Here is a 26,951-nt window from a genome sequence, read left to right on the forward strand (position 1 = left end):
AAGAATTGGGTCACCGTAAAATATAAGACGAAGAAGACGGAATCCGGAAAATATGACAAGATGGCGGAATGTGAAAACAACCACGACAACAGACAGCCGTCAAATTTAGATACCGAGCGTCCTAATTTATCCGAGCTGCTAGATCGTGGGTGGAAGATATTCGAAGAGGTGGACAGTACCAACGTTCCCATGGGCTCTAGCAGCATCCAGGTGGGAGTGAAACGCGGCATCGGTATGTTAGAAGAAGCGTCCAGCATGGTGGCTCAGCTCGACCTGTTCAGTCGTAACGAGGAGCTGGAGGAGGTCGCCACAGCGGAACTGAAGTATCTACTGTTGCCCGCTCTCCTAGGAGCTCTTACCATGAAGCAGACCAACAGAGACAAACGACTTCAAATAGTCCAGACAGCCCGGGCTTACTTCATGGACTTCCTAAGGAGATGTAAAGAGTATAACATATCACACTTTAAAATACCAACGTCGGCGGATAAAGACCCTAGTTGTGTCGACGCTCCAGAAGATGGATCTACTGCGGCCAAGGTGAGGAGTTGTAAGGTTACACAGCACACTGGACCCAGGAAACACATTTTGCCATTGCTTACCTCAAAAAAGTACAACCTGGCTATAGTTTTCTGTAAACTAATGTAATCTCCAATATGATTTTGCATCTTGAGTTTAACACCGTAATGTGTCCGATTGCAAACCATACTATTTGAAAGTATAACATAATCTCTTAATAAATACATCAATTTAATAAGATTTTGCAAATTTAAGTTATTGATATATGAATATACTGCACTGTATTATTTAAAGAAAACATATTTGATTATACAGATATTTCATTACTTCACAAAATAATAAAATGGAAAGCCAGGACTACAGTAATAAGCATTAATTTTTAAAATACCTTTTATAATAGCAATACCTTTATAATAGCAGCCATGTTATCCGTCAGAAACATAATCAACTAGAATAGTAATCAGGGAGCTTATACCTCCGCTTAGGCCCAATAGTCCCATGAGTTCAATCAAGCATCACCAAATTACATGCACTCAGATATCAGTTACCTAAATATGACAGATTTTTTTCATTAAGAGCACAGCATTACTGTGTGTGTGTGTGTGTGTGTGTGTGTGTGTGTGTGTGTCACACATTTTCAATCTGTTTAAATACTTGTCTCACAAACTCTCCAGCGAATCAAAGAAATTAAACGTCAGTGTGTTCAGATTCTAATAACCTGTGATGAGTGTTGGTATTTATTGTTAAAGTGTAAAGTGAGCGCAGGTCAGCAGGAGTGGTACAAACCAACCAGTCCTTCTTCTCTGGGGCCTCATTTATAAAACAGTGAGAAGGATTCATACTTAAAGTGTACGTGTGCACGAAGGCCTAAAATGGTGCACGCAAAGAAACATTCATATTTATAAAACCGTGTGCACACACACTTGAAGACAATGTTCCCTTTAGATCACACTCCATCTCGAAACATGTGTACGTTTATATTCCGCCCTCTAAGCGCCCACACTCAACTATAAACGGTCAATGCAAAGTACCTCATGAATATACGATTGTCCTACTGACCAATGGGTTTCTATGGTGAATCATGGCATCAAGCAATGAAAAGAACAACAATTTTCTGACACCGACATCGAGGTGTTTGTTAGCGAGGTGGAGGTGAAGAAAGAAAGTCTGTCGGTAACAGCAGTGATGTCTTGGATAAAATAAAATGTAGTGAATGGTAACATGTTGCTGCTGCTGTTAATACAGTGAGTGAGAGTGAATACGACAGAGAAGGCCGTGCCTGAAATGAAAAAGATTTTAAAATAATTGTTTCTCATCATCAGATCGACTTGTTTCATCTTCTGAACGTATGTGGGTTCACAAACATCATTAGAAAAGTAACAATACACTTCACATCTGTCCTATACAAATCCCACAAGAAAACTACATCTCCCATAATGCCGCGGGTCGCCAGCACGAATCACCAGGTGCAAGTCTTAAAGGGTGACGACACAATACACAGGAAGCTCATTCCAGTCACTCAAGCATGACGTTTCTGACTTAGAGGAACCATAACAAAACGCGCGAGTGTTTTTTTTCCAGAGTTTTTGGGTTGGTAGACATGCCAGATACCCAAATTAATGTGTAGAAGCACTAACAAAGTGGAATTTGCATGCTATGTCCCCTTTAACAAGCGGGAGCACTTCAAAGGAACACAGCCGAAAACAAAGCAGCGCTAACTTTTGAAATAACTCTAACACTCCTTACAGTACAGACTTGCGCTTTACACATTACAGCTGTCTTACTTGCTTTCTTCAGAAAGTATTCACAGTAACATGCATTAAATGTTGCAATGACACTTAGAAGCAGAACACTCCATAAACATACCTGTCTCCTTCAGCTCCAAATGCAGACAGCGAGACAGGTCCCTGAGTGGCACGTACCACAGCGTGACAGGGGGGTTCACAGACCAGAATACTCATATATGACATATTCCCATGAAAATAAAGGGTACATAAAACATTACCCCTTTTGTTAGTACTGAAAACAACAGAACAACAATGTTAGGACTGATTTAGCCTAAACATTGGCTATAAAATAAAAATATTAAAGTACTCTCAGTGGGATGTTCATTGTCTGCAAATGGAACATCCCACTGAGACAATACTCATTGCGGGGGCAACGGCATAGCTGGAATACAAAAAAACACCATTACATACACATGGGTCAGAGATGGCATACAAGTGCGCACATTCTCCTGTCAAGTTTGTTTGTACATATATCCCAACATTTGTATGCACAAAATTTGATCTGAAAGATATGCATGCATATATATATAGTAATATAGTTGTATATTCAGTGGCGACTCTATTAGGTACAACTGTACAATCTAATGAAACATGGTGCCATAACATCTATTATTATAGAACTTATAAAAAGGTTTTGTTGAAAGTTGGTCTGAGATGTTTTAATTCAATTAGTCTAACTGAAACCTTCATAATGGCTGTTTGTCCATCCAACAGTCTAAACCTCAAAATACATTAAAATAATTAAAAGTGAAGCCAGTCAATGTTCACATTAGTGTTGATCAAACCATGAAATATTTACCTGAGAAATGACAATCAGTTAAACAGTTTCCAAGTACTTTTCTGTCAATCTAATAATTTCAGCTGTAAATTGTTGGATGGTAAAATGTATAACAAAGCAGATTTTATAAGCCATTCATATGTTTTGTATGTAAAGGGAAGTACAAGTACTTCAAATTTGTACAGTTCAAATGCAGTACTTGAGTAAATGTACTTTCCACCATATATGGTAATTATTTAGGCCCTAAACAGGATTCAAGGGGCTAGAACCTTATTGTTTTGGCCGTGGTTTATTATTATTATTTGGTGTCTGCCGCTTCGGCTCAAATTCCAGTGAGCTGGAATGATCTACAAACACAAAACTCTGTACAATAATTTGAAATTATGGATAAGCTTTGCAAATTAATTTTTTGACAGGCCATGCCTCACACTGCAAGTCCCGTTGACTTGAAATTTGAAACGCGAGTCCAGCTCAATGTGCTCTACAAAAAAGCCAATGATGGATTTTTTGCTAATTTTCAGAAATTGAAAAACAATAATGTGATAACTACTTTTGGGTTTCTATCAACACCAAATTTGGTATACAGAATTGTCAGACTGAGATGCACATTTCTATTAGAAGTAAGCAGGATTGGTAAAAAACATGGCCGCTTATATTTAAAAACTTTTGCCATGGAAATTGTCCATAAATCATCAACAATTCGTCTAATAATTTTAAAACTTGGTAGATATATCATATTGTTTTGGAGAATAGCATTAGTCAAAGCATTTAGATTTTTGCCCATAAGGGGCGCCAGAAATACCAGAAATGTGTACCACACTAACGGCTGGACAGAATTTCACCAAACTTTGGTACCAATGCTCTGGGGTCATGTATCAACCAAAATCTAAAGTGCCATATAGATTGGTTGAAGTGAACGTGGCCTATCAAATATTGCATATAACTCATGATGCCTTTGACATATTCTTATCAAACTGACTAAAAAGATGTAAACCTGTCACCTGAACATGCTCACCGACTTTTGTACAAATCTGACGAATCAAATCCTAGATTTGTTGTTGAAATTGTACCAGCATTCATTTTATTTAGAGTTCATATATTTTGCACTCCTACATTATGTAAATGGAATAGGTTAATCTGTTTGCTGTAAAACCTTTACAGCAACTGCTCGATACAAGAGTGATGGAACACTGCCTGCTGAACGATGGAAAGGTCTGAGGTTGCACTGTGAAGCACAGATGGTGTCTGACTCTGTGCAACAGGTTCATCGGTCCCGCCATCACTCGCAGTATCTACCAGAACCTTGGCACATAATATTCCACATTAGAATACATACCATGTGTATTAGCTACAAAGTCACCAAGCTATGCAATGCACTTCAAGATGCATAAAATGGGAGGTTTTACAAAATACGTTGCTAATGCCAACATTAGCCTTACAAGCTAGCTGCTACCAAGTTGCTTGTGTTTCCCCTCTCATCCAAGAAGCTTCTTCAGGTCTGACTGACTAATGAGAGGTTTTAGGAATTTAATCTCTGTGGTTCTGTACCTGTGTTAAGAGTTATGTTGAACAGGTGGGTCATCATGTGGTGTTGGTAAAAAATTAATTCAGAGACTCCCACAACGTAAGAAATCACAATGTTGTTCTGTTTGTTGTTTTCTTCTTTCAGTTTTGTTTCTTTTGGAGGTTTTGATGATAGCCCAGTTTGGGTAGCCACAGGTTTTAAATGCTTTCCTGATGTGTTGTTGTTCCTTCACAATGCCCTCTGTCCTTGTGGGTATATTTTGTGCTTGGTGATATTAAAGGGGACATAGCATGCAAATTCCACTTTGTTAGTGCTTCTACACGTTAATGTGGGTATCTGGCATGTCTACCAACCTAAAAACTCTGGAAAAAAACACTTGCGCGTTTTGTTATGGTTCCTCTAAGTCAGAAACGTCATGCTTGAGTGACTCGATTGAGCTTCCTGGGTTTTGTGTCGTAACAAGGCACTGGAAGTCTCCCTACATGGCCTTGCCCCCCCCCCGTCCCCCCACACTCGTTACGCCGGGTTTACACCGGAGGCAGCGAGGCTGCGAGGCAGCGCAGCGCCGTTCCCAAGCACACACGGGACTCGCATTTCTCCGCGCTGGTCAGCCCGCGATTCACTCACATGTGGCATTTGTCTGGTTGTTGGTCGTTGGGACTGGGAGGCTGCAGCAGTTGCTCGGGCGTGACCGCTCGCTCTCCCATGCGTGAGCTGGAATGTGTGTCAGCGCCACACAGCCAGCAGTGTGGAAGACTTCCGCAGTGTTCAGCACTACTGTAACACTGGCACGCACACACACACACACACACACACAGAGCCCCCCCACTCGTTACGCCAGGTTTACACCGGACGCGGAAGCGCCGCTGCGAGGCAGCGCAGCGCCGTTCTCAAGCGCGCAGCCGCCTGACTGTTCACACGGGACGTGCATTTCTCCGCGCTGGTCAGCCCCATAGACTGTATATATAAGGTCAGCCCGCGATTCTGCTTTCTCCGCTTGTTGTTGTACCCGTTGAATGTCGGGGTTCGGGGGTAAATGATGGTCTTCATAGCCCCCCCCACCCCTCTCTTTTTCTCTGTCTGTCTGCTTGTGTGCTTGTAGTGGATGGGCAGAGGGGGACATTTAATTATGTGATTGGGAAAATTAAAACTCCAGGACATTAAAACTCTAGCATTTAAAGGAACAGGCACACAAAACAGGTCACTCTGTGGAGGGCTATTTTAGACAGGGTAAAAAGGGTGCTGTTTTAAATGATCCTTGTGGTATTTTGACCAAAGTATGTTACAGACATTTCATTAAGACCCCAAGGAACCATATCAACTTGTGGTAAAATGGGCATGCTATGTCCCCTTTAAAGGGGACATAGCATGCCAATTCCACTTTGTTAGTGCTTCTACAGGTTAATGTGGGTATCTGGCATGTCTACCAACCCAAAAATTCTGGGGAAAAAACACTCGCGCGTTTTGTTATAGTTCCTCTAAGTCAGAAACGTCATGCTTGAGCGACTCGATTGCGCTTCCTGGGTATTGTGTCGTAACAAGGAACTGGAAGTCTCCCTACATGGTCTTGGCCCACCCACCCCCCGTCCCCCCACACTCGTTACTTCCGGGTTTACACCGGAGGCAGCGCAGCGCCGTTCCCAAGCACGCAGCCGGGCTGTTCACACGGGACGAGCATTTCTCCGCTGGTCAGCCCGCGATTCACTCACATGTGGCATTTGTCTGGATTGTTGGGACCGGGAGGCTGCAGCAGCTGCTCGGGAGCGACCGCTCGCTCTCCCGTGCGTGAGCTGGAATTTGTGTCAGCGCCACACAGCCCTGCTGGCTGTGGAGGACTTCCGCAGTGTTCAGCGCTACTGTAACCCCCGAACCCCGACATTCAACGGGTACAACAACAAGCGGAGAAAGCAGAATCGCGGGCTGACCTTATATATACAGTCTATGGGGCTGACCAGCGCGGAGAAATGCTCGTCCCGTGTGAACAGCCAGGCGGCTGCGCGCTTGAGAACGGCGCTGCGCTGCCTCGCAGCGGTCTTCCACACTGCCAGCTGTGTGGAAGACTTCCGCAGTGTTCAGCTCTACTGTATGCCGGGTTACAGTAGTTACGCCGGGTTACAGTAGTTACGCCGGGGTACAGTAGTTACGCCGGGGTACACCGGACGCGGAAGCGCAGCTGCGAGGCAGCGCAGCGCCGTTCTCAAGCGCGCAGCCGCCTGGCTGTTCACACGGGACGAGCATTTCTCCGCGCTGGTCAGCCCCATAGACTGTATATATAAGGTCAGCCCGCGATTCTGCTTTCTCCGCTTGTTGTTGTACCCGTTGAATGTCGGGGTTCGGGGGTAAATGATGGTCTTCATAGCCCCCCCCCCCCCCCCACCCCTCTCTTTCTCTCTCTGTCTGTCTGCTTGTGTGCTTGTAGTGGATGGGCAGAGGGGGACATTTAATTATGTGATTGGGAAAATTAAAACTCCAGGACAACAAGGGGAATACAAAGTATGGGATGCATATTTGATAATTTATATCATATAAAATATGTAATTTATATCGTTTAAAATCATGGGGGGAGAGGGGGGAGGGGGGAGCTGGCTCATTAGCATTTAAAGGAACAGGCACTCAAAACAGGTCACTCTGTGGAGGGCTGTTTTATACAGGGTAAAAAGGGTGCTGTTTTATATGATCCTTGTGGTATTTTGACCAAAGTATGTTACAGACATTTCATTAAGACCCCAAGGAACCATATCAACTTGTGGTAAAATGGGCATGCTATGTCCCCTTTAAGTTCTGATGACCCCCAGCTTGTCTTCCAGTGAGTGATGTAAGTCAAAGAATAAGTATTGATCTGTGTTTTGGTTTCCTATACACTTTGATGTTAAGGCGTCTGTCCTTTACAATGTAAACACTGCACAATAAGGGCTGTTTCTTCTGACATCCTTAAGGGTGAACTTAATTCCGCGTTCACCTGTGACACAAATTGGAAGAAACGTACTCCTGGTAGCGCAGTGGGGGGACTGGGGAGGGGGGAGTGCCACCAGGGAGTCGCGGAACGAAGGTGTGATCTAATTAGCATAGAAATCGCAGCGAAATCGCTTGTGAGAACTTATCTCACTTCACCATTGGATGAAACCACAGACCTTCGAAACGAAAAGTCACTTGTGATTGGCTGGTAGATCTGTTGCTATTGGTCACCCTGGGTCATTATAATACACATGTGGGTAAACCCCTCCCACACAATATTAATAATAATTAATACATAGTTATTATTACTAATAATTTATTTATTATTATTAATTATTAAGTTCATACCAAAAGCACTGCAGTTACTGAAGACTATACATTTATTCATGTGATGCTTGATGTTATAGGTTGAACATATTGTAGAGGGGAAAAAAACATTTACAAGGTATATGTTGAGTCAAAGCTTTATTTACATACAACACAAATATTGTAAAAACGCAACTAACCAGTGAAAAACTAATCAGGTGAAGCTTGAAATGTCTCTTTGCTGCCTCTGGGTCATAAGTTCTTGGTGGCACTCTGTCCGAATCTGCTCCAGTGTGTAGACGTCTGTGGTGTGTAGCTGTGAGATTCAGTGTAGCTTCTAGTCTTCTTTGAAGTGTGGCACACAGGTCGGTGAGCTCCTGGCTGTGGAAGGATGGATCCATGTCATCTGTCCCGCTTCAATCAGCTGTAAACACAATCATTACAATCAGCACAGTTCAATGACAATATACACCTATACATGTACAAGAATTATCTTATGTATCTTATCTTACACTATTTCTTCTCTGTCGACTCCTGAACTTTTCAATGCTGTTGCAAGAGCTGCAAGGTCCGGTTGGATGAACCGGAAGTTCCTTCATACTGGCTCATAGTACGTCATAGTACAGGCAGCTGGAAAACAACATGAGTAACATGAGTATATTATTAATAAACGGAAATAGCCTCGCTACATCACCGTTGGAAGATCCACAGTAAAAAAAACACAATTCCGAAACAGTTACTTCCATACAATGGCGTCATTTTCCACACTGCAAATCCCGATTTGCAGAGGGAGTCTCGGCCTAATGTGCAGTGACTGCCTCGTTGTGGGGGGGCTCAGGCTGTGAAAACACAATGATGAAATGGATCAGATAAAGTAAACCTAGAGAATGTATTTTATACAGCACAGCGTGTCTTTTTTAATGTTACCCTTGCTCGGCTTCGTGGCGCTGGCCATTTGCCTCAGAGGTGTGAAGACGACGGACTGTTTCCTATAAAATACAACAGGACAAAAAGTCACGTTTATGAAAAAACTTAATGAGAACAAACTCTTAAATTTAAGCAGTTCGTACATATTTAAACATGCACTAGTTCTGCTCAAGCACTCAATGCTCTCTTCTTCTTTTAGCAACTTTCCAAATTTTCTGTTCCTACATACGGGCTATGTCCGATGTTTATTCATCCGCTATATAGTGAACAACCTCTAGTCATTCTCTATATAGTGCATGGGGATGAATGGGCTTTTCGTATATAGCTATGAAGTGCTCATAAGGACTTTGGCTTTAGCCACACGCACAGCGTTATGCATCATAGCATCATGGGTTTCAGGTCTGTGTCTGCCTGCAATGCATACTGCCTTCCAATCACATCGCTGAGATGCATGTTAGATCTTTAGATGTATTTCCGTGTAGTCATAGTTGCTCATTCTACATAGTAGGGCTACACGATATTAGGAAAACACGTGATATGTGATAACGTTGTTTAATATTGCGATGACATTATGACTTATGACATTGTCCAATCGGCCACAACTTGCTCAAGCGTCATCAGAGCCCCGAACTAAACAGATCTAATACTCTGTATGTAGTGACAGCGCCACCAACTGGCAACAGGAAGTAAGCTGTTTTACAACTTTAATCATTTTACATACAAATTTCACTGTGTGGTCTGAACTTTATGGCGAGTTCGCAAGTGAGTTCGTTAGTTTGCGAGTTCGCGAACTAGTTTGCGAGTTTGTGTTTGTATTATGTGCTTGTGATTGTCTTTTATTATTTTCTGTTTTTTTATTAGTTGCGGGGTGGGGGGGCATTGTTGATATTGTAGTGGATGGGGGATTCAAGCAGCAATGGTATGCTGCTGTCAAGTACAATAATATTGTTAAAACAAGTCTATTATGTGTGTAAAAAATCAATACATTTATGTGGGGAATCAACTTACAAGGAGCGAGTAATGGGTGGGCAATACGACCAAAAGTTGATATCACTGTATTTTTCACTCTTTCATACAAATTCAAAACTCTCTACATTGAGAATATTATATCATGGTATTTAAAACCAAGTCAACTGAGTTTCCTCTCCAGTGGCTGCCTTGTGCCCTTGTCTGGTTCGGACACTCCACTCATCTCTATTAAGCTTAGATGCTACTTTTGACGCTTTAATTGATCATCCTTTTACCATGCACCTTGCATAAAGACAGCGGCTGATATGTTTCTCTTTTTACGTTGTTGATTTATCACGGTAATGACGGTATTGCAAATTCCATGTTGTACTGCACTATCATACCCATGGTGACTTTGATACTGGTATACTGCCCACCCATAAGATGACTCTCTCACACACACACACACACACACACACAGAACCAGAGCGGAATGCACACATCAATGCAAATTATCAGCTTTTGTTAAATTCACATGGCTGCTGGCTATGGCGAGAGCACTACCAGCTCTCCTGCTGTTCCAACGAAATCACCACGATAATTACTTATAAATGTATGGAATTTTATCATGGTGTAGCATGAAAGTGTTTCATACCTTTACAGGACCAATGACGAGAGAGAGAGAGAGAGAGAGAGAGAGAGAGAGAGAGAGAGAGAGAGAGAGAGAGAGAGAGAGAGGCGCAGCACCCTCACTTATACATTTCTGTTTAAGAGTCACTTGGAGCATAGATTGAGAAGGAATAATTTGATAGTCTGAACATTAAAATGTGCTTCTTGTTCCAGTCTGTCCCCTGCCCATCAGACCTGGTTGCCATGGCAGCACAGAGACAAACTAAGATCGAGCGGTACCGTCAGAAGAAGGAGCTGGAAACCAGACTGTCGCATGTACGAAGAGCCATCGATAGCGGACTGGACGACGATGAAGTCAACAGAGATTTTTACCTTCTGAACGTCCAGAGATGGGTGACTGTGTGTCTGGAGGAAATCGAGAGTATTGATCAGGAGGTGGAGATACTCAACAAGATGGATGTTCTAAAGCACAGTGCTGCCAAGAAACCAACTCAGCCGGTCAGGCCTCCCATGAAACCATTCATCCTCACGAAGAATGCTTTACAGGTGATTCTGTGTGTAGATCTGAGTTGATACTATGGCAGCTATGTATAGTCATTCACTGACAGAACTTGCAAGAAGGGCTTGCTGCTGGTTGCAGAAGTTATACATATATATGTTATATGTACAGCAGAGCTGGACCAAAAAATAGATGGAATCATGTTTATTGGCTAATACCAGTTTCTTGCTGAAGAAATGTTCAGACCCCTTACCTTTTTGTACATTAAATGATTATATTTGTAATTTTCTCCACTTATCTAACCATTTTTAGCAGTTTTTCATGCCCAAAAGTCTGCAGAGACTTAATTCAGTACTTTATATAAGCCAATTTGGCAATAGCTTAATCTTTAATCTTGCTGAGCTAAATCTGTACAAGCTTTTTCCACCTGGATTTGAGCAGTTTATCCAATTCTTTCTGAATGATCTCTCCCTCTCAGGCTTTGTCAAATTTAGTGGGAATTGCCTTTTGAAGTAATTTTTTCAGTTCTCTCCACAGACGGGGTTAAAGTCTGGGCTTTGTCTCGACATCTTGGACAGAGACATGTCCTGAAACCACTGCACCAGTTTCTGGGACTGCTCTCTAAAGTCATCCATCCCCCAATTCTGACCAGGGTCTCTGAGACCTTAGACTTTCAGTGTTGAGATCCGATCACTCAGACCACATTTGAAGGTGGTCTGGAAACATATGACCATATTATTTTCACTGTGTAAACACATGCTTCCTGCGCCTCAAATGAAGGATCGCCTACTCCGCTAATGTAATCTGACCTGCTAGTTTCACAATGAATCAAACATATTTTTACGCTCAGTGACCATAAGCATATTTGTTTATGGCCACTGCTGCAACATCATGATTTAGATTTATTTATTTTTATACCAACATTTTTATTGGACACATCTGTATATTCAGACTAGGTTAAAACATCATTTGGTATTTGGGAACACAAATGACGTACATGATTATTGGCATGTAGAGCGGGGAAGTGAAATACGATCAGAAGTGGTCACAAGAGACGCATACAGGATAGATTTTGTTTTTAATGCCAGACATAAGCAGTCTAACTTAGAGTACTGGAGATTGGATCGCTGAACAGGGCCTTAAACAGGTCAATTGAATTGTTGGAACAGCAGGACACTTGTGGACAGGGCTGCATTTAAACAGTCCTCTCAGAGATGGAAGGTATCGTATCAGATCAGTGTTACAGGCCGTCATATTTGACAGTGTATTTTTCTCTCGTCCACAGGCTCAGGTTTTCGGGCCTGGCTACCCGAGCCTTCCCACTATGACAGTAGATGACTGGTATGAACAGCACAGGAAACGTGGAGTACTGCCTGATCAGGCAATATCCAAGAGGGATGACGTGGATGACGATGCTAATGCGGAGAGGGAAGAAGAAGAAAAAGAGAAAAAAGCTGAACAGGATGATGAAGAGTCTCTGCTGAAAGCCAGAAACTGGGATGAGTGGAGAGAGACTCATCGCAGAGGTTATGGAAATCGCCACAACATGGGCTAACTGTTCCCAGCATAGTGTGTGTCCATCATTGTTCCACCCGCTCTTAATAAAAATCTACAGTGTGGATGTACTGAATGGAGCCCAGTCATGATGCCTGTGTATTCCCCTCACAATGTAACTGGAGAATAAAGAATGATCACACCGTCAAAACACCACCATCTTTTCTTTGACATTGTAACACAAGTTCTTAGGCCTTATACCGTAATTTGTTATTATTTCAATTGTTTCAACAAAGTTGGCTTCTTCTCTGAACAAACACAAGTCCGGGTAACTTAAGTTACCATCGGTAATTTATTGCAAAGAGAGTATCATGTTACATTTTGTTCTTTAGTCGGGGAATGCTGTAGAATTACTGTGTACATCATCCTTGAGTTAAACTGAAATACCCTTTTACTTAGATTGACTAAATGTCCGGTCTTAATATCAGACCATCAAACAACATTAAATTATCTAGATATAGTGGCCACTTATTTGCATATTCTTCCAAGCATGCATTGTATTAAGATTAAAATGTTTCAATAATCCTTTTTTCTGATGAAGAAATTCCATGATGTTTTGTTGTCTTTTAGTTTCTCAGATGGTCTTTCTGTCCTCAGGTCTACCCCATATCACGGGTGTCCACTGCATTTGATTCATAGCAAATCTGTAAGTAATCATAATCATCTAAAAAAAAAAAAAAAATAGTTTTGCTTGTTTAAAGTAATGAACAGAGGCTGTTAACAATCATTTTCAATATCAATATATCTAACATTTGTTAGTTTTTGTTATTATATGTGTTAATATTACACATACATTAATGTAAAAGCGGGATTTTATTGTCTTATAATGTGTTGTGTGCAAGAATCTTGATTTGTAAAGTAACTAGCAACTATAGCTAGATAGAAAATAAAAGTGGAGTAAAAAGTACAATATTGGCCTCTGAGATCTAATGGAGTAAATTAATAAAGTAATGTGAAATTGCAACTAAATTACAAGTAATGTAATCCCTCAAATTTGTATAAAGGAAATAAGTAAATGTACTAAGTTATATTCCATCATTGTTTACCCCACATCAGTACCAATAAACAACAATAATAATAAAATGCTAAATTATTGGTCTAAATGATTAAATTTCAGTTCTAGTCTCTTAGTCTATATATAATATCATGTACAAATTAATGTCTGAAAACGGCTTATATTCGGCTATAAAGCAGAAGTTAGGACATTACACTAAGTAAACACATTCAATTTCTAGAAACATCTTATAAAAGCTCTTTTCTTTGAATTGAAAGTAATAATATGAACACTTTTACTAATGTTGACATGAGAGAAAGCTTGGATTGAATATTAAATGGCTGAAAAGTATTTTATATTTGTGCATCCGGGTCCACATGCGAGCTGAAAAAAAATCGTAACAGGAAGTCCCATCACACCATGCTCCGGAAGCTTGAGTAATGGCCCTCTGAGAACTGCAGTTGCTAGCTAACCGTGCGGAGCAGTCCTTGACGAGGCCAATAGTTCTCCGTGTGCAACAATAGGTAGAGTACCAGTGAGTTGTGTCAGTCCTCTGAGACCAGCCGTAATTAATAAGCATGGCTATGCTAATTTAGCTAGTGCTAGCTGAAATTGAACTTCGGACAACGGGTAAGTAATTGACATCTCTATCGGAGCCGTGTGTGCTGTAGTTTCAAGGTTTTAATATGCCTCGAGAGAGGTGTCAGAAAGGAACAGTCTTATCACTGTATACATCCTCCCTCTGGGGCTGTATACAACTCAGTACTCGCCATATTGTCCTCATGGCTACCTCAGAGCTAACTCTAGCCACACTCTGAGAAGGTACCTAATTTACGACATTTGCTCATCATGTACGGCAAAAATGGTCCAACCAACCACTGCCCCTCTATTGGTGGAATTACGGTACATGTGCTGTGTGCTGGTGAAGGTTGACGTGATGTATAAAATGTGATCATTGATAACACGAGGCCTCAGAATTTGGGTGCAGTAAAGGTTTCATTGAGCCTACATTGGTGTGGAAGATCCACAGACCTCGCATGGGCACCTGGCTGTTTTAAAAGGAAATGAAGAAAGGAAACCATTGATAGAAAATTTGTAAATTATATTCCAAAAAACATTCTGCACCCTAAAATGGTAGTGGTTGCAGGCTTCTAGGCAGCCATAAATGTCATACAAGGACAAATGAGTTAAAAAGTGACAATAACTTGAGAAAATTCTGCTCTTGAGTCTCTGTGAATGAAATTACCTAGTGGTAGCTGTTCTCAGAGCGACACTAACTGCATTTTTGTAACGTTAAAGACAGGAATAAATAACCATATGTTATTAAAGTGAACTACTTGACAAGCACAGAAATACCTTGACTGTGAACAGCTGAGGTGTTATAATGCAAGTCTACCTAGAGCAGGAGTGGTCAATTATATTTTCCTGAGGGGCCACATGAGAAACACAAATTGTTGCCAGGGGCCAATAAAATTGTCACACGTTACCTATAATTTACCACTAGATTGATGAATGATGCCAACCCTTATTTGCGGGTGGCTCAGGGGTTAGACCGGTCGTCCTCTAACCAGAAGATTGGCGATTCGACCCCAGTCTTCCCCATTCCGAATGCCGAAGTGTCCTTGGGCAAGATAATGAACCCCAAATTGCCCCTTCTCATAGAGAAAGGTGCTGCACATAGATGCACTGTATGAATGGGTGAATTTGTTTTTCAACAGTACTTCTATCTTCATCACCCAAAGAAAGTCAGGTGACTCAACCAAATATTTGTACTTATATTTTCCTATGATTCATTTTAGGGGAAATCTTGGGCAAGTATCCCATGGTCTGTCTACGATGCCTAACTCATTATTATTTTATGGATGTCTTTTGTTTTTACAGTAAGATGTTTGTATTCTATTGGTAAGGTATTCTGTACCAGCACAATAACTATATTAGATTTATCATCCATTGGTTCACTTAAAACATTTTAGCAGATTTAAATTCATATTTTTTCTGGTTGCACCACCTGAAAAATGCCAGTTGTGCTACTTGACAACTGAAAAGAAACTTGCTGAATAATTGCATTTTATCTCAAATACAAATGTAATGTCCTCCTAGTACTGCCTGTGAATACACGAAAAACCTTATTCAAGGCAGTACTGGGGGGAAGTGCTGTAGTCAATTCCCAGTTTTCGGGATCATGGCCACAGTGTGTCCTTTCCTGCGGCCTCATTTATAAGCCTGCGTAGGATTCATAGGAAAAGTGTATGCGCGCACAAAGGCTGAAAATGGCGAATGCACAAAGATATTCAGATTTTAAACACAATTTAAAGTGCGCACATTCTCCAGTCAAGTTTGTTTGACCGCCTTTCTGACGGTCCGTGAATTCACCTCATTGGAAGATATCAGCAGACATTTAGGCTTTAAAAAATAAAAATGACCTAATTTCGAGTGGAATATGAATGTGGGGGCTTCCGGACACTTAGATGACACCACACGAGCAGTATGGAGGCATATTATGTTTTCTTTCTGTTTTTTACGTCTGAAGATAAGCCCCTAAAATGAATTTAAGACATCTTGAGCTTGGATTATGACAAGTCAGAATTAAATTGTAAGTATCTGAAATTAGAATTCTAGTCATTAAACTGCAGACCTCTGTATTACATGTTAAAACAGCATTGCACACATGCTAATGTTTTGGCTACTGCATAGAGTTGGAGACAGAACATAATTGATTTATGTCATCCACAACGTTCATAGTTTTAGTGGTTTCCCATCGCTGCATAATTATAACCACCAATGCTTCAGGATCAGAACAGATGCACAAGGGTCCAGAGTCTGCTTCCTCCTCTCTCCTACTGACCTGCGCTCACTTTACAATTTAAACACCATCACTGATCAGTTATTAGGAAACGTACAGGACTGACGTTTACTTTGTATTTGTTTGATTCACACACGTTTAAAGCTGAGACACAACACGAGATGTAGCGTTACGCGCACAGCCAGGACATCAGGGTTAAAGTGACTGGAACGATACTGATTCATGACCCGACACCATCGATTAATAACTTAATACATGTGATTATCAGTTTGTGTAGAAGAAGGACAGAGATGAGCAGACGCGCGCACACACACACAATCCTGCAGACAGAAGTTCTTCCCGCAGAGTATGACGCAACGCTGTGTTTTAACTTTATTGTTGCAGAAGAAGCGACGACCCGTTTATCCATCACCATAAATATGAATTCAGCAGGTTTTTATATAGATAAATTCTCCTTGTGAGTGATTAGAAAAACAGCAGAGGAGCAGAGTCACTTGTTGACCTGCGTAGAGTAATGTGGCTCAGTCTAGTGGTGGTGATTTGATTAATATCATGATATACAAAAATTATCATGGTGAGATTTTTTCCCCTTTTGCACAGACATATTATGCTTTTTCAATCTTTCCTTGTCCTTTAGTGGGTTGTATACGTTTTTCCGTATGTTATCGGTTTGCATGGTTCAAAATCCTAATCCCTGCACCTCTCTGGAAATTGTGAAAATGCCTCATTGATTTTTCTGATACGTCCACATCTGCTTGACGTCACAGCGCAGATCATCAGCATAATGCAAGGCAAGCAGCTAGTCTGGCACGCCCCAAATTTAGCCATCGGAAGCCGTTCCGAGAGGGGTTCGGTTAGCACAGGGGTAGTTAACCTTTACTATCAAAAGAGCCATTTTGCCCCCTCTTCCCCCCCAAAACATTTGTCTGGAGCCGCAAAACATTTTTGATAACACAGCTTATAAAGTTTTTATATATATATAAATATATATATATATATATATATATATATATAAATAAAAACTATAGTTTGTTGCATTTATGAAATTATAGAACAACAATAAAGAAAACATGACATTTTATTGCTATTTTTACCTGTTAGAACAAAGGAAAACATCCTTCCACTTCTTGAAAGTATATTTGCTCTGCTCAGCAGTTCTGAAATCGCTCTTTTTCGCTCATCTCAAGCTTGGTACTTTTCAAGCTTGGTGTGCTTGTTCTGGAAATGTCTTTAATCTAATTTAAGCTAATTTCTCGCCACATATCAAGCATACAGGTAAGCCAGCATCGTTGGCAGTGAAAGCAAATTAATCTTTCCACACAAAAACTCTTTATTTTCGTCCGAGACTTTTCTTTTTTGGGGATTAATCCATGGTTAGCTTACCGAGGTCGGGGGTCGGAAACTCAATATTAGCCGCCTGCAGGGAAAAGCATCGGGCAGTAGACGTAATAGGATGTGACGCATATATTAGTTGACGAAATATTAAAACAAAAAGTGAGAGCAGGTCAGACTGGAGGCGGACACAGAAACTGAAGCTCGGTACAAACCAACTGCAGCTTCTGCTCTGATCAAGAAGCTGCGTGCGCTGATCTCTGAGCAGCTGTGACCACTGTTAAAAAGCAGCCGGTAGCCTCGGGGCCTGCGTGTGTGTGCTGACTGGGAACACACACACACACACACACACACACACACACACACACACACACACACACACACACACACACACACACACACATTCACCCGCTCCTGGTATTTCATGATGGCCTGATACGATGATGATTTAAAAAATGTACATGAACGTGACGTTCACTCACGTTCATCGTGATGTTCACGTTCATCATATGAAAACTGATTCGTTAAGTTCACCGTTCACGAAAAATATGCGTGACATGCACAACACTGTGCATGGAGCCACTGCAGAGGGGCTGAAGAGCCGTGGGTTGCCGACCCTGGGTTAGCAGTATCGCCATGTCATGGCGAGGGATTTTTTAGTGTGACGGGAAGCTTTCTCTCAAACATTGAAGAGTTGAGTGTCAGTGCTTAAGATTAATTTTTTCAACTATAATGCCCCAATTTCTTATTGTGTTCACTTCACCGAGGACTGCTTCCTGAATAGCTCGTAGTTCACTGCTGGCTTTCCCAAAGATTTTGTTCTGAGAGATGGTGCAGTTCCAATTTGGGCCAAACTGGACATACTGGAGTTACAGGAGAATCTGGATCACAACCTGTGAGTATGCTTTATTAGCTGTGGATTTGTTAGGTTTGAAACAAACACAGTGGCAGGTACAAAGACCAGAGTTGTTGGTTGCTAAAGTTACTGTGAAGTGTGTTTGCTCACTTTAAATAACTGTCGGGCCACTTTACCATAAAACTGTAAAAACATGTTGATCAATCTCAAGATAATTAGCACTGGTGTGGGGATGCATTTATGACTGTAAATCTGTAAATTTACCTTTTGCATTAGGATTAGCCCAAGCTAATTCAGCTAACAGGATTAGCTAATATTATTGTGAAGTGTTTGTTAACTTCAATCATCTGTAGGGCTACTTTTCAATGAAACTGTGTAAAAGATATGACTAACTATCTCAAATATTGAGCAGTGGTGTGGCGGTGGATTTATGATTGTAAAGTAGATTATATTCAGTATACAGTCACTTTTCAAGTAGGCCTCTGCTACTCGTGGTTCCCGCGGCTCCTGAAAAGTCTTAAAGGGGACATAGCATGCAAATTCCACTTTGTTAGTGCTTCTACACGTTAATGTGGGTATCTGGCATGTCTACCAACCCAAAAACTCTGGAAAAAAACACTCGCACGTTTTGTTATGGTTCCTCTAAGTCAGAAATGTCATGCTTGAGTGACTCGAATGAGCTTCCTGTGTATTGTGTCGTAACAATACACTGGAAGTCTCCCTACATGGCCTTGGCCCACCCTCCACCTGTGTCTGTGCACATTCCTCCTAAGAATGTTACTGTTCGAGAACAGCGGTTACGCTATATTTCTTCTGACGTGCCGTGTTGGTGTGCTCAGTACTGAGTAACGTAGACGTTACTCGGGGCTGAAACTCCGTTGTGAAACTCCGTACGGTAACTGGGGACGTTACTCCTACATTGGCCGACTGTCCTGCTAAAACTTGAACAAACCTGAGGACGGTGTTACTTACCATTCAGAAACATCCTGTTGTAACCAGCTGTAAATATGTAGCGCTGGTCTTCTAAAGCGGTATCCAAACATAAAAACGTGTCTTTCAGCTGTGTTTACCAGAGTGAATGCGCCAGAATGAGACGATGATAGGCCTGGTCGCGTGTCACTCAAAGTGCAGTCAGTCTATCAGAGGAGGGGCCCAAGAGGCAGGCGAAAACAGCCTGTTCTGTCTGCAGCTCCAGAGAGAGGCAGAAGAGAGGACATGGAAATACACATTGCAGCAGTTTTTTCGACTTTAAACCACTGATATATCATCTTAGAGGTACCACTACCAAGGTGTAAAATATGGGCCCTTTAAGTATTCATGTGGGCAGGGCACGCCACAGTGCCACACAATTCCCAGTCCTGCAAATCAGTGGTCAGCTATGGAACTGCAGTGAGCCCTGTAATGTCCTGACAGAATTGTCTATCCATGTCAATTGTAGTGTGTGTACCATTTAGAAAACGCAGTTTCTTAACACAATCAAACAACTGCAAATTCAAGAAAGAAGTGTGAAGCCCAGTGATGTATCATTTATATTCCTTTAGGCTATTCTGTAGTTTTAGAAAAAACACCATTGTTACACTGGAGAAAGATCTGCCTAGCATGTTGCAGGAAGCACGCAGATGCTACAAGTGCTGCTGGCCAGCTTTTATTTACACTAATGCTACCTTGGCACTTCTGGTTGGTAGCCTGCGTTTATCCCTACTGCCCGCTGCTGCAAATCAGAACTCTCTTGTGAGGTGTATGTAAAGGATAAGTGAGCACTTGAATTTTATGCGGCATAATAGTCATGTGATCAAAGTAGGTCTGGGCGATAAAACTATCGATAATTATCGCGATATAACTTTTCCTCGATAGAAATTTAAGACAGGTGGATATAACGTCGATAGAACTCATCCTGTCTATGTTTTGACAGAAAACACAAACAGCCAAAGAGAATAGTAATAGCGCCGCGCCGAACGAATCATTTTGCTGGAATAGAGTTACACCCACATCAAGTAAGGTTGACACACAGCACCGAGTGTAGGTGGAGCAGCAGCACACATGTTATTTTTTGGGCTCATGCATAGAAGAAAACTTTATGTTTTCAGCTACGTTAATAGTTTCAGCAGCTTTCCACCGCTGAATAATTATAACACCGCTGCTTCAGAATCAGGACAGATGCACATTAAAGGTCCGGTCGTCCAGTGTCAGAGTCTCTGTCGGAGTCTGCTTCCTCCTCACTCCCCCTCTGACCTGCGCTCACTTTACACTTTAACAATAAACACCATCACTGATTACAAGTTAGTAGGACACGAACAGGACTGACGTTTACTTTGTGTTGGTTTGATTCGCTCTAGAGTTTGAGACAAGGGTTTAAACCTGTGTGATATCTTGAGAGGTTTGGGATCGGCTTGGGATCGGTGAACAAAGGAAGACGACAAGCGGTGGTTTCTAACTCAAATTATGCATTCAGATTTTTCAGTAAAAGTTTAACTTAAATTCAGCAGACAGTCGCTAAACAAAATATACACAGGCATTCTGTCTCTGTCTGTCTCTGTCCCCCTCTCCCCCTGGGGCAATCAGATCAATCTCTTTCAGCTGGGTAGCAGCCTTGGCCCTGGCTGCCCTGCTGACAATGGGAAATGTTGTCACTTAACCAGATGCCATGATGGGTTGTAGTCTCTGCTGCAACCACTGGGAGGGGATGTATCTCCCCTCCATGACACTCCCTCTCATGACATCACACCTGCTACACAACAGGAGATGTAACGTGTACGTCAGGACATAACGATTAAAATGACACGAACGATCCAGAGTCACGGTACGCGATGTGATTTGTCAGTTCGCATGTGAGGAGGGACAGAGACGAGCAGACACACACACTCGCACACACTCCTGCAGACAGAAGTTCCCCCTGCAGATTACGACGTAATGCAGTGTTTTAACTTCTTTGTTGCAGAATAAGTGATGCCCCGTTTATCCAGGATCATAAATATGAACTTGGCAGGTTTTTATAAAGATCAGTTCTACGTGTGATGATTAGAAAACATCAGAGGAGCGGAGTCACTCGTTGACTAGCTTAGTAATGCACCTCAGTGCAGTGGCGCTGATTTACAAAAATCTAACTTTATAAATCCACATACCGGGGAAATTCATTTGGTACAGCAGCAGGCATGTCAGAATGAGGTAGACAAGAGAATTAAGAAATATAAAAAGGCAATAGAATAAAAGTTTAAATTAAAATAAAACATTTGTACATAAGGACATTGTACATAAACGCAAATGTGCCAAAAAGTTATTTTCTGGATGTTTAAATTTTATTTATATATATATATAGACTGTATATTTGTGATAAGTTTTTGGTCATATCGCCCAGCCCTAGATCAAAGTCAATGAAGCTTTATTGGCAAACATGACCATAATGTTGTACAACGAACAGACTAATTAACAAACAGACTAATGATAATATAATAATAGTAACAATAACAATGATATCTCTCATTGAACAGGATATCAACAACAAAACGAACATACACGTGTGTGTGTGTGTGTCTGTGTGTGTGTGTGTGTGTAGTCAATTTATTTTTAAAACATTTCCTCTAATGTCCTCATATTTTGTGCACTCTGTCATGAAGTGTTACAATTTAACCATCACTCAATGTTATTCTGATATCTTATTAAGCTTATTAATAGGTTTAAATAAATTATCTTCTTTACATTTATTGAGGTCTTAAAAAGCATTAAATTTGACTTTGAAAACCCTATACCTTGCTAGCTACTGCCTTTTTGAAGGCTATCTGGTTTACATCACACACCGAAGAGCTAACATACAAAATATAGTTTTGTCAGTATGACCATGCTGTACATAGCGAAAACTGGTAGAAGCTTGGTTAACCAGACTTGTGTGAAGAACGCTGGTTAAATAAGGCCGGCTGTTTACCTGAATACAAAAGACCAGTTCGCAATGTTAGCCGGGCTGTTGCTAACATGGCTGTGTGTGGCCATTTAAACAGGGCATATACCAGTTTATCTTCCCATCGCTTACGTAACACTTGCAGTGTTTATGTAAAATCTATATATTTTGCGGGTTTGTGTACATGTTGGATTTTTGGTGTAAATTTTTGTTATTGTTTTCGTTGCCTCTGTATTTCACAGGACATCATAGCAACTACAAAGTACATCACATAGCAGCTACAGACATTATGGGATGCCAAGCTGACCCTCCACAAACCGTTGCAGTGGGCACACAGGCTACCACATCTGGAAAGATGGTCTCACGACACATGGCTGTCTTGGGGTACAGTGAGGAACAAGCATGCAAGAAGCAAAGGTACCATGCACACACATTATTTGTATTTGAGATACAGTACTTGGAGATATATATATATATATATACCAAATAATGCATATGACATTTTAATAACAGCTCACACTATGAAAGTGTGCCTGGTTCTACACTTCTCACCAAAGAATGCAGTATTCCCATTCATGGGAATGTTGTGCAGTTAATATACTTTATAATTTATTTTACACAATTTTATGAGTTAGTTACTGTACTTATAACAAAACACAAAACTGATTAGCAGATAATACATCTACTGAAATAATTAACTTGTGTATACACTTTTTTATTCTTGCTTTTACTGTTTTTTTTTACTATTTCATACAACATGAAAACCAATTCAAATGAATAATTTTGAACAAAATTTCAAGTAAACAAAGGTGGATTCAGGCAAACGCATCAATATGATTTTTTGAATTACATTATTTTACAGATTACCTGGTTGAATTGGTATGGGTGGTGTTTGACGACCCAGCACCATTTGTAGAGGATTTGAAAAAGATCCCCATTCCCGTGGATCTGGTGTGACAGACCCTCAAAGGGGGAAGTGATTGCTCGCCACAAGTCGCGCTTCAGTCAAGAGGCAGTCGGAAGACAACATACTGGCCATCCTGGCTGATCCGGAGGACAACACATGGCGGGATGACAACCATTTTGTGGCGTCATATATATATATAACACCAGCACCTGTAGACAAAGCTGCGGTTGGTGATTTGTCAGAGGCACCTGTGGGAAGAGAAGAGGCATTATTAGAGTGGCAAATAATAACTTGCCTTTTATTTGTATTATTGTATACAGTATTTGTGTATTTTGTTACATTTGCAAGAAAGATATTTTGAGCAAAATAATTATTTTTCGTTTCTTTATTCATTCTACTCATCTTGTGGTATATTGAAATCATTGCTGTTTTGATTTTATATAGTTGTACCTCATCACACACGTACATACTAAGATTAGATAAGACTTAATTGATCCCAGGTTGGGGAAATTCACTTGTTACAGCTGCATATAGTAAGGCCCAATCCCATTTCACCCCTTCTCCCTACCCCGAAGCCCTTCCCCTCTGTTTTGCTCATTCACGTGTAGGGGAAGGCTGTCACGATACTAGTTGCGACAGAGGGGGAGGGCCAAGTGTTCGGGCTGTACAGCCCTCGAAACGGAGATTTTTGAGACCCACACTTCAAACCGAGGGCTATGAGAATTTACCGGAATGCCTTGCGAATCACTGGCAAGCTGGGAGAGACACCCACAAATGTTTCAATGTATATGGTACATTTTTTACATCATTTTATGTCGCATCCCAATGGCCTGAAGAGGAATACAAAAATCAGACCATAGAGGTGAATTTATCTCCAAAACCAAATTTTTGTGATGTTTAGACATTTGAGCACTAAGATAAAAATGTTGTAAAAGTTGCAGTGTGTAGAATTTAGTGACAAAGTGGTGAAGTTGCATGTTGCAGCTGAATACCCCTCACCTCATCCAAACATGAAAGAGAACCTGTGGTAACCTCCAGTTTTCATAAAAACTCAAAGGGTGTTTAGTTTGTCCAGTCTGGGCAACTACAAGAAACATGGTGAACCCCCTGATGTAAATATAAAGTATTTCAATATAAAGGGCCCATTCTAGGGTAAATAAAACAACAATTTCTATAATTTAGATGAAACACACTTGTGAAAACCTCACTAGGATTATTTTATATAAAAATTCTGTCAATAGATCCCTTACACCTAAATCTTACACACTGGACCTTTTAAAGATGGCAGGGTATGTTAAGCAGAATGAGCAGATGAAGAAATTATAAACTTTCAATAAATTGTCAGTTTCTAAAAAGTTGTAAAATGATGCGCATATATAATCATAAAATGATTTGTGTGACAAAGAGGGATTTGGTCTCCATAGAGGGCGCTGGGTAGCAGGAGGGTCAGTTCTAGCAAAAGCAGGACATGGTCTGATATTACAATGGATTTATATTGTACTGATTTAACAAAAGAAAGAAGTGCCTATTTAATGAAAAGTTATCTATTCTAGTGTATGATTGGTAAACATGAGAAAAGAATGAATATTCCTTTGACCTAGGGACATTAACGAGACTAACCAGTGTTTGAGACTGGGGTCGGTTATTATGCTGCAGGAAAGAATTACATTTTTTTGTTTATTGTGGAACATCTAGAGTTGCTGACGTTGGAAGACCTGTCCCACCCATGGTTTCTGCTGTAGATTTTGGTCTGCATCTCGTAAACGTGTTCCTTGCAGGAATGCTATATCAGACTGCAGTTTCTTTACGTGTGGAATAAAGGTGTGCATCTTCACTAGCCTCACAAAGGATTCAATGACAATTCAGCAGTCTTCGATTCACAACGATGCTCTCAACACTGATTTGACATCAAGGTGGCCCTGCCTGGCCCCCCTTAGCAGCACCACTGCACTGAGGTACATTACTCCGCTGGTCAACAAGTGACTCTGCTCCTCTGATGTTTTCTAATCATCACACGTAGAACTAATCTTTATAAAAGCCTGCTGAATTCATATTTATGTTCCTGGATATGCAGATTGTCGCTTCTGCAACAATGAAGTTAAAACACTGAATCGTAATCTGCGGGAACAACTTCTGTCTGCAGGAGTGTGTGTGTGTGTCTTTTCGTCTCTGTTACTCTTCACATGAACTCATCACATGTATTTAGTTATCAATCGATGTTGGATCATGACTCGTTCCGCTCACTTTAGCACTGATGTCCTGACTTTGTGTGTCACGTTACGTTACGTGTCTCATAAACTCTAGAGCGACTCCAACAAACACAAATTAAACGTCAGTCCTGTACGTGTCCTAATTTGTGATCAGTGATGGTGTTTATTGTTAAAGTGTAAAGTGAATTCAGGGTCTTGAGCAATGGTAACAATTCAACTTTGATAACTTCTTATCATTACATGTGATGGGTTTAGTTTACATGTTAATACTTTCCCTGGGTTTGATGGGTTCTTAACTGCATATTTCTGATGAGGAGATTGGGACTCCTCCCAGACAAATATATCATCTTAATAAAAAACATTTGATTTCACATTTAGTTGTCCGTCGTTTTAAGTTATCTGTGAAATAAGTTGGAAAAGATTTAGTATTATAATATTATGTTTCCATGGCTGGCAAGTGTGCCTGCAAATAATTATTGACATATTGTGCACACCAAGCACATTTTATGTGTGTAATATATATATATAACAAATCCTTTGAATTTCTTTTTTGTGATCGCACTTTTCATTCCAGTGTAAACTCACTTGAATAAATGAATAATAGTCAATATGAATACATTCATAAAAAACTAATGGCAAAGCAATTAGTAATAGAAATACAATTATATAAAAATAAAGACAACAGAAATTACAACAGACATGTCACATCCTGTTGAGGCGGGTTGAACCGCATACACGCTGGATGTACAGATAAAGGGTGAATATCACTCACACGTTTAGCTGTAGCCAAAGCCAATAAGAGAGCCACCTTCAGGCATAATGTTTTCATGTCCACGTTATCCAATGGTTCAAAGTTTAGTAATGAAAATTCAAAATTTAATTTGTACTGTGTGTGACCTGTTATGACACTTGACCTGTTATTTCCGTGTTTCACAAGAGGTCCACGTTCCATCATTATTGCTTTGTTTTTCCTTTTCATGTCTTATGAGAAAGCTATAACTTGTATCTATACACCAGTGTGTGTGGAAGTGTTTAAGTGCCAGTTCTAGTTCTACGCCTTTGTACAGCGTGGCTGAGGCTTACAAAAGTCAACAATAAATAGTTTTCTTATTAGGAATAAACCTTCCTCTTGCGTCAACTGTCTGTAGCTGAATAGGTTAGGCCTACACTACTGTATTTTAATGTTGGTCATAACAGTGGTACTTGGAGAGCCTAATAGAGCCTAAAAAGTTCAAGAACCACTGCTCGAGAGCGAATCAAACAAACACAAAGTAAATGTCAGTCCTGTACGTGTCCTAATAATTTGTGATCAATAATGGTGTTTATTGTTAAAGTGTAAAGTGAGCGCAGGTCAGAGGGGGAGTGAGGAGGAAATGGACTCAGACAGAGACTCTGACACTGGAAGACTGGACCTTTGATGTGTGTGCAGTCCTGATCCTGAAGCAGCGCTGATTATAATTATTAAATGGCGGGACATCGCTAAAATCAGCATGAATAGATTATGTTCTGTCACTACATGTATGCAGAGTAGT

The 26,951-nt window shown here is 40.8% G+C and overlaps 2 protein-coding genes across 3 annotated transcripts in view; both read left to right on the plus strand.

Annotated features, from left to right (window-relative positions):
- Window positions 1-12: 12 nt before the first annotated feature.
- Window positions 13-12,569, plus strand: igbp1 (immunoglobulin (CD79A) binding protein 1). The gene is made up of 3 exons (XM_034598811.1): window positions 13-537; window positions 10,586-10,918; window positions 12,157-12,569. The coding sequence occupies exons 1-3, from the start codon at window positions 61-63 to the stop codon at window positions 12,424-12,426; spliced, it is 1,080 nt and encodes a 359-aa protein (XP_034454702.1). The 5' UTR covers window positions 13-60; the 3' UTR covers window positions 12,427-12,569.
- A 1,253-nt stretch (window positions 12,570-13,822) lies between these two features.
- Window positions 13,823-26,951, plus strand: part of abhd18 (abhydrolase domain containing 18) — a 74,515-nt gene continuing 61,386 nt past the window's right edge. For both annotated transcript variants that reach the window (XM_034598798.1, XM_034598799.1), the window contains exon 1: window positions 13,823-13,943. The gene's annotated coding sequence lies outside the window, so the exon portion shown is untranslated. The remainder of the gene's footprint in view (window positions 13,944-26,951) is intronic.

Source organism: Hippoglossus hippoglossus, chromosome 10 (assembly GCF_009819705.1).
Source record: "Hippoglossus hippoglossus isolate fHipHip1 chromosome 10, fHipHip1.pri, whole genome shotgun sequence".
Taxonomy (NCBI): domain Eukaryota; kingdom Metazoa; phylum Chordata; class Actinopteri; order Pleuronectiformes; family Pleuronectidae; genus Hippoglossus; species Hippoglossus hippoglossus.